General features: G+C 44.9%; 1 protein-coding gene across 1 annotated transcript; it reads left to right on the top strand.

The window, feature by feature from the left end:
* The first annotated feature begins 658 nt into the window (after window positions 1-658).
* olig4 (oligodendrocyte transcription factor 4) lies at window positions 659-1,414 on the top strand. The gene has a single exon (XM_072676762.1). It carries the CDS (start codon window positions 659-661, stop codon window positions 1,412-1,414), a length of 756 nt encoding a protein of 251 aa, XP_072532863.1.
* The last annotated feature ends 7,402 nt before the right edge of the window (window positions 1,415-8,816 follow it).

Below are 8,816 nucleotides of genomic sequence, written 5' to 3'. Positions count from 1 at the left end.
GGCTCATTAGCATGCATTTCTATGACAAAAGGCGGATTACTGCGTCACATTAAGGCCTGTAGGCTTGCTATGATGTAAAATTACATTTAACACAGTAACTCATTAAAGTTCATTAGAACACAATTACTGTTAACCGGAGCTGTAATCAGCTGGCCTGTTGACTTCATATATATCCTTGCACACATTTGTTAAACTGGCCTTAGTGAGGGATGTGTGTGTGTGAGTATGTGGGCACTGAAACTTTCCACATATGTGTGAACAGTGGCTGATGTAGTTAATGTGTATGTGTGTGTGTGTGTTTTGTGTTGGGGGGAGTATTGGTGAGGAGGGGTGTGTGTGTGTGGGTCAGGGGGAAAGTGTGTCCCTTCTGTTATTGGCTCTAGGTCTACTGTCACATTATGCGTCTCATTGTGTCTTTTGTGGGGGAGAGGGCTATAAAAGCCGGGGTTCAGTCAGGAGCCCTCAGTGACACCCTTAGACTCAGCCGGAGGATCAAGGGTCTGTGTGCTTGAGAGCAGCTCCACTGACTCAAACCCTAACCGTGAAGCTCTGAGCTCTGCCTGAGGGTTTCGGCCTGATCTCACTGTGCCGTAGCGTCAGACGGAATATCCTGAAGAGGCCTTCTCTGCCTGTTTTTGGTCATATCTGATCTTCTGAGATGGATTCCGACACCGGCTCCACCTGCAGTCGTTCCTCGTCCCCGGACCTCGCCGTGGACTCGTCTGTCGGCAGCTTCTTTTCCGAAAAGATGTTCCAGGCCTATTGCGGAGAAGAGGCAGGGACCATTCGCTCGGGCCGTTCCAAAGCAGAAGGGCTGCACCAGAAGGTCGCCATGAGCAAGAACCGGGAACACTCCGACCTCTCCAAAGACGACCTGCAGGAGTTGCGGCTCAAGGTGAACAGCCGCGAGCGCAAGCGCATGCACGACTTGAACCAAGCCATGGACGGCCTCCGAGAGGTGATGCCCTACGCCCAGGGCCCTTCCGTACGCAAGCTGTCCAAAATTTCCACCCTCCTCCTGGCCCGCAACTACATCCTCATGCTGTCCAGCTCTCTGGAGGAGATGAAGAAGCTGGTGGGGGACGTCTACGGGGCGTCCCAAAGCCATACGGCCAGGCCTGTGGTCCCTCAGCTCCCTCAGATGCCCTTGCACCCGCTTGCCCAATCCCTGCACTCTCTGGTGGGGAGCGGGGTGGCCGGCGGCCCCGCGGCAGCTCAGGCTCCCCATTCCCCTCCTCATGCGGGATATCTGGGCTTCCACGCACCTCCACCGCTTCCTAGCCTGCTGAAAGAACCACTGCATTTGACCAGTTCCTACCGCCACTTTCCCGGTATGCCATGCCCTTGCTCCCTCTGCCAGCCTATGACAGCATCCACGGCAGCCAGCCTACACAGCTTGTCCATGGGCAAGTGAGCCAAGAGAGGCCGGGACATGGAGATGAGGCCCAAATCTGACGGACCTTTAGGGAGGAATGGGAGGAAAGATCTCTGCACCAAGGCCTTGTTTGGTGTGCATCAGGGGTGTCCATTAGGGCCAATACAGTTTAGTGATGTCTGTGCTTAAACACATATATACTGAAACTGGTAACTGGGTGCTGTTGATCTGATGTTTTGTGTACCAAACTGTGCAAGACCTGAGGGCCTCTAGGGCTGGACGTTGGTGTTTGTACATAATTCATAAGTCTTTTGTATGGTTACAGAAAGTGCACTGATTGCTGACCAGTTCCTCTGGTTGTATCTGGAGCAAAAACCAAATGTGAATATCAATTTTTGTACAGGTGATTTTTTTGTATTTTTTTGTACAGTTGATTTCTTAAATTAAAGGTTTATTATTGTTAATATATTGAGTTTCTTCTTCTTTCTTACACCATTCCAATGCTCATTCCTATAAAAATCGATTGCAAGGAAACTGCTTCAAGCATTTTAGCACTAGTTCAAATGGTAACAACGAATGGTAACATTCCCAAGGCCACATAAGCCATTCCATGACAACTGACATAAACCTTCCTTAACGTTTTTGAAAGCTTATTCCTTATACGACCATTCTGACATAATTTCACCTCAGTTTCAAGACGACGGATGGTCATTAAAATACACCTTTGTGAAGGTTTAGGTACACTCTTAAAAAATTGAGGGGCTTCAAATGGTTCTAGAAGAACCACTTTTGGTTCCATGAAGAACCAAAAGTTGTGTAATGAACTTTGTGAGTGAAAAGAACCTTAAAATTGGTGAAGGGCAGGCATTGTAAAGCTGCATAACCCTCCCATAACAGCAGATATAACCTTAATGAACATTCACAAACGCTTATTCCATGTCATAAAGGACACGTTTGACCACAGTGAAGTGTTACGACTGCTGAGAATCATTGGAATAAGCCTTTGTAAATGTTTGGGAAGGTTTATACCAGTTGCCATGAAAAGCTGATCATTGCTGTCATGCCAAAACCATTTAATATGTATCTCCATATATATATATTTCTTTTTTTTCTTTTTTTTTGGCTGCTTTTCACTTTTTGACATTATGTAAATCTGGCAGTTGTTCTTTACATTTTGTAGAGATTTCGCAACCATTAGACCAATAGAAATGCTCTAAAGTGACCCTGAATTAAATCTTTTTCCATTGACTTCCATTGAAAGTTGAGAAGGTTTTTTTCCATCTCCTGTAAAGTTGCTGTTTTGGAGATGCAAGTAGCCTTATGAACACTGTCCTTCAGCGAACCTCGCATTAACATTAGATCACATGTCAGCGAGGCCTTTGAGTACACGTTCGGATTGCGCTACACACCACCGACACTTCTATAACTGTATAACGTTAACACGTTTGAGAGGAAACTCACAAGTGTGAAGGCGACTGCAACGAAGAACTGCAACACAAAAGAGCTGTCAAGGGCGGCAGCTGCTAACTAGACCTGTGATTGAGTGTGTATGTGTGTGCTAGTGTGTGTGTGTGTGTGTGTACTAGTGTGTGTGTGTGTGTGTGTGTGTGTGTGTGTGTGTGTGTTTTGTCTTTTACAAAATATGACTCTTTAATAAATCTATATAAATTCTGCAGAGCCATTGCAGCACTACTGTCCACTCCACGCATAACCCCCTCAACCAGCCGGGCTAGCGCTAATCCACAGAGCACAGATATGGACAGTTCAGAGCCCCAGGCCCAGGGACACCCAGCGGACGGGGCAAAGGAAGAAAGGAGTGGGCTGCCGCCAGGTCGGCGCGTCTCTATTGTGTGGCGCACGCAGGGGGACAGGGACAGTTTCTTTTCATGTGCGCTCAGGAAGATTTGTCAATGTCCAATAAAGCTGCGCTCATATTCAGCCCTCGGCAACTGTCATTAATTATGAGAGGGCCTCGCGTCTGCGGACGGACATTTGTTGTTAAGCAGGGAGCGTGGAGGGAGGTTCCGGGCGACAGCAACTAGTTTTAGCGTCAATGAGGGGTTAAGTGCTGCCTGGCTAATGTGTGAAATGTTAGTATGCTAATATGATCTCCTGATTTATCGTATGATTTATATTAGAAAGAAAATTCAACCTGTATTAAAAATGTAGGTAATCGTCCAAGACGTGTTCGATGCCCAAAGTTTGCTTGTCTAGTTTTGCACTGGAGCTACAAGGCTAACGCAGCTAACGAATAATTAAAGCGTACAGGCACTGGTTTAGCATTATGCTAACTGCGGGCCCAAATCGCCAGACAATTGACCGTTTGATGCCTTAAGTTTGCTTCTCTAGCTTTGCGCGTTCTAATTAATAAAATACAGTAGCATGCAAAAGTTTGGGCACCCCTGGTCAAAGTTTCAGTCACTGTGAATAGCTTTTAGCTGGGAAGTAGCTGGGTAGCTTGACCATAGGTCAGTAAGCCAGGAGAGGCCGAATCTGATGGACTTTTAGGGAGGAATGGGAGGAACGATCTCTGCACCCAGGTCTTGTTTGGTGTGCATCAGGGGTGTCCCTTAGGGCCAATACAGTTCACACACATATATACTGCAACTGGTAGCTGTTTCCACTTGTTTATTTAATTGGTGAATCTTCAAACAACTGATCACATGTTCTTCTGCATGGCTGGAATGATGACCTGCGGTCATACCGGCCCTTTGCGGACAAGACTGGACACCCCTGGGGTGGAGAATCAACCAAACTGTGCAAGGCCTAAGGACATCTAGGACTAATATTAGGACTTTAATATTTTAAATGTTATTTCAGTACGTCTGTCGGGTCTTTTTTGTATGGTTACAGAATTTGCACTGATTGCTAAGCTAATCGCTAATTGGTTTGGCTAGGTGCTAACTGCCATTCTATAAAATTGAATAGAGGGGGATGCTAAATCTGATGCATTATGAGGAAACTGGGTAGCTAACGGTAGTGGTACCCAAATATTATTGCTATTAAAGCACTGTTAGTGCTAATTGGTGGGGTATAATTAGCTTCCTTCACTGTGGTTGCGCTTTAGAGTAATGTCAAAATTAGCTATTAGGCTAATAGCTAGTTAGCCTTTCTGCTTTACGGGTGTGTTTCTGATCGTACGTGACCTCTTGTGATTGTAAGGACACCATTACGAGAATATTAGTGCTGGAGGTCTTCATTCGCTCTGCCCTCTTTTGCGCACACACACATACACATACACACACACACACACACACACACACACACACAAACGCGAAAGGCAAACACACACCCTCGCGTTTCTCAGGAGCTAAATCGGCCGTGAAAAATACATGCTCCTCCTCGCGGGACTCTGGGCCCTGACGAAGGAAAGATCAGAGGAGAAATGAAGAGATGCTTCTTCTGTCCTCCTCCGCGTCCCCTCCCTCCGTCCCCTTTGCTTTCAATGGCCCAGGACAATGCTGTTCGCTCACGGGACAAAGAGCTAGGGGGTAAGGAGGGGGCGCCTGAAACACAGCCATCCCCCCTCCCTTTTTCCCCTGTTCTGCCTTGCGCTCTCTCTCTCTGTCTTTTTCACTCCCGCTCTTTCTCTCCTCTGCATTTCATCATGGTAACAAGGCAGGTCAGCCCGCAGAGGGCCCTGACACTCAAAGCCCACACAAAAGCGGTTAGCTCCTCATTTATGGGCCTCCATTGACACTGCTGAGGGCTCCCGTCAGCTGCAGGACGTCCCAGCGGGGGGAGGCAGCTGCCAGCCTAGCCTGGAGAAGGAGATCCCGCAGTGGGACGTACAGTCCCACCCCCCCCCCTTCGTACCTCCTCCTTCTCCTTGATTCTGGTTCTGGGACCCCCCCCCCCCCCCAAAAAAAAAAAAAAAAACCTATCACGACCCAAGCACAGGTGGGAATGGGAAGCTAAGCACATTGCCCTGGGATTAGCGGGACGCCGTGGCCCGGCCTGCTGCAGGGGGATAATTAGACACATTGACTTGTGCAAAAGCTGGTGTTTCCTGATTGGAGGCAGATGGTAAGGGACTGGGACGGAGGGGCGGCAGCAGGGCTACGGCAGGATGCACGGGGTGTGGTGAGAAACGGACTGTTAGATAACGCACTTCGTTATAACGCAAGTGATCATAACGCAAGCAACCAGTTGCACGTGGGCTACGCTAATATAGCTACCCTGCTATTATTTGTCACTTAGCTAACATTAGTGCTAGCTTTGCTTTGTGTGAAATGATGTTTCTAGCCACAGAACTGTTAGCAAGAATAGCCTAAGCATTCCCTTACCGTTGCATTTCTGCATTAGCTATGTGTGCTATTAGCTAGCAGTCACTTCTACGATGCTATTGATAGAAAACATCAGAGCTGGCCTATAATAACACTCACATTTAAGCTAGCCTATTAGTGCCATGGTTGCTTGACTAGGGTCGTCAGCAATCAAAGTTGTGCTGGCTGATGCTGGTTAAAGCAGCATTATGCGAGAATTGGCATTTCTCGCTCTTGGGCTCCCCCTACATCCTGGAAGTGTAATTTGCAATTTGAGCCAACCATCAAGAAGGACAGAGCATGCTAACCACGGAGTAGCAACAATAGAAGCACTACCGTCCCTATTACAGTCAGTGGAGCACTTGCTATTCTGAAGCTGTTGTTTTCAGGGAAAAATGCTGCATAATGTTGCTTTAACTCAAATCATATCACAAAGCATTAATATGGGCATGGTTGCACTAGCTATATGTACATGTAAGTTACAAAGCTAGTTTGTGTGACATAACCCGCAAGGAAATGCCATGCCTTCCGTGTAGGAGCTGAAGCTTGGGTGTGAATGGACCTTGCAGCAGGACAGTGATCCCAAGCATACCTCAAAATTCATCAAGGCTTGGTTTCAGAAGAAGTCCTGGAGGATTCTGGCCATTACAGGGGCCTGCCCTGAACCCCAAAGAAAATCTCTGGTGAGATTTGAAGAAGCCTAGCAAGAAAATTATTAATCAGCAATATAAAAACACTTGATTATCATTTTATATATGAATTTTTAATGTGGAACAGGGCTCTAGAGCTTCTTTTTGATGTCAAAATTTCACAAACAGTGGTAGTAAAGGCGAAATGTGTACAGTTATACATTTTTGCTTTGCTAAGTCCAGCTCTGGTCTACACTAGTAGTGAATACCTCTACGTTTCATTGGTGGTGCATGTATTTGCTGGTTGTTGGTATTCTGGGTGTCCAGCAATGGTTTTCCAGTAAAATTATGCTGATTCGGATGTTTTAACTGTAAGATGATGCCGATACCAAGTGTAGTATCACGATACTCAATGCCAAATATGAGAAACTCGGGCTTAAATGAGGCAAAGCATCGAAATATGTCAATATCCGCTAATTTACTTGGGCTTTAGGCCGCTAACAAAGCCGGACTAACCCCTGACGGCAGTGAATGGGCTAGTTAAGTTAAAGGGCTCTCCGATCAATAAAGAAATGAGTGTAGCCGTCTGTGGCCCTGAAGCCGGCTTGACTGAGTTAATTAGGGAACTGAAGGACCCAATTAGTGGAATTGGAGGGCGGCGGGGTTGGGGGACGGCACATATTGTGTAACAAATGCACATATTGCGCAGCGTCTGGATACGAGGAGACTTCAATTAAAAGACGGGAGACCTCCTGAAAATGGCCGGCTGACCCCTTTAACATACTGTTAAACCGCGCTTCCTCCTTCACACACACTCCGAGCATACTGATGAGTTAAACACAGCTGGGATGGGCTCACCGCGCACACACACACAACATACGTCTCCAATGTGCACATATGACACACACACACACGCTCACTCACATATGCATACACACCCTTTGGGGGCCCATATGAAAAGCGCAGTGGGCAGGGGGCTCAGGTGGGTGTTAAAGCAGCCCCATCAGGGCCTTCATCCATATGGACCAGGCTGCATTCTAATGATGTGATAAACTCCTCTTGTCAGCTCCATTATGGGCAAATTCATTACCCGATTGTGTGAAACAGGGTGACAGGAGTGAAGTGGCTCAGCTTGTGGAGCGACTTTTACTCAGACTTGCATCCTTTGCAAAAGTATTTAACCCCTGTAAAAGTCAGGGTCTGGTAGGGCCCTGGTGGAGAACATTAACCAACCTGAAGCAGGTGGTCTTGCAATATATCCCAGTACCCCTGTTGTTGCACCATTTATTCATCTGCCCTTCAGATTCAACAAGATGACCAGGTCCCACTGAGGAAATAAGAAAAGGCCTCTCAACAAGTATGATGCTGCCACCCCCATGCTTCACTGTTGTCGTCCTTTTTTAACATTGTTTTTTATATTGCTATTATTATTGTTATTATTATTACCACCATCATTATCAACAACAACAACATATAATAATAATACTACTAATAATAATACTAATAATAATCAATTAAATAAAGAAATAAATAGTCATGGTACTAACATTTAACATTTGTATTAATCTGCTATTATTAGTATTGCTATTATTATTACTATTGCTGTTGTTATTATTATTGCTATACTATTATTATATTGTTGTTGATGGTGGTGGTAATAATAATAATAATAATTTTGCCCAGTGTTTCCATTTCGCCCAGTGTTTCCATAAAAAAAATCTATACTATTGTTATTATTGTTGTTGTTGTTATTATTGTTATTAATAACTACAGCATACAAATTATTATTATTATTATTATTATTATAACAATAATAGTAATAATAATAGCAGATTAACACATATTACTAGATATTTTTTTTATATTATTGTTGTTGACATCCATGATATTACTGTTGCACACATTGTATAATATTTCCTTTGCTACATAAAACTACACATGAAACTGTGATTTAGTTTTTGCATCATCAGTTCATGTTGGCTAACTAACACTGTAGTTCTTTTTAAATGAGTAGTTTACTGTTTTGGTGATCACAGGACTCTCATTCTGCAAGCTTGTGTAATCAATGGCCCTTTTACCAGCTATTTATTTATTTTAGTAAAGGCAATGATTCTACCAAATGGATCCTTGCAAGTTTTTTTGCCTGGATATTGGCTCTTTAAATATGAGATATACCTTTGGTCGACTATAATAATAATATAATAATTAGGGGCAGTGGTGTCTCAGCGGACAGGGTTGTGGGTTCAAAATCAGGGCTCGACAAGCTGCCACTGTTGGGGCTTTGAGCAAGCCTCCATCCTCTTAGCTCCCTGGGCGCTGGAGTTGGCTGCCCACCGCTCTAGGAGTGTGTGTGCTCACTGCCCCTAGTTCACTAGGGTGTGTGTGTGTGTGTGTTCATTACCACAGATGGGTAAAATGTGGAGAACACATACAAATATGTGCACCTTTACCTTTTTTTAATTAATAAATAATAATAGTAATAATATTAAAATACTTTAGAGGGGACATCCTGGCCTAAACAGTGTAAAAATGTATTAATTATTATTT

The sequence above is a fragment of the Salminus brasiliensis genome, chromosome 4 (assembly GCF_030463535.1).
Source record: "Salminus brasiliensis chromosome 4, fSalBra1.hap2, whole genome shotgun sequence".
Classification (NCBI taxonomy): Eukaryota; Metazoa; Chordata; class Actinopteri; order Characiformes; family Bryconidae; genus Salminus; species Salminus brasiliensis.
Note: the sequence above shows the minus strand (reverse complement) of the source record. Positions and strands in the feature narration are given on the sequence as shown.

Bases quoted from the DNA above. Each gene is read 5' to 3' on its own strand.
- olig4 (XM_072676762.1), top strand. From the start codon at position 659: ATGGATTCCGACACCGGCTCCACCTGCAGTCGTTCCTCGTCCCCGGAC.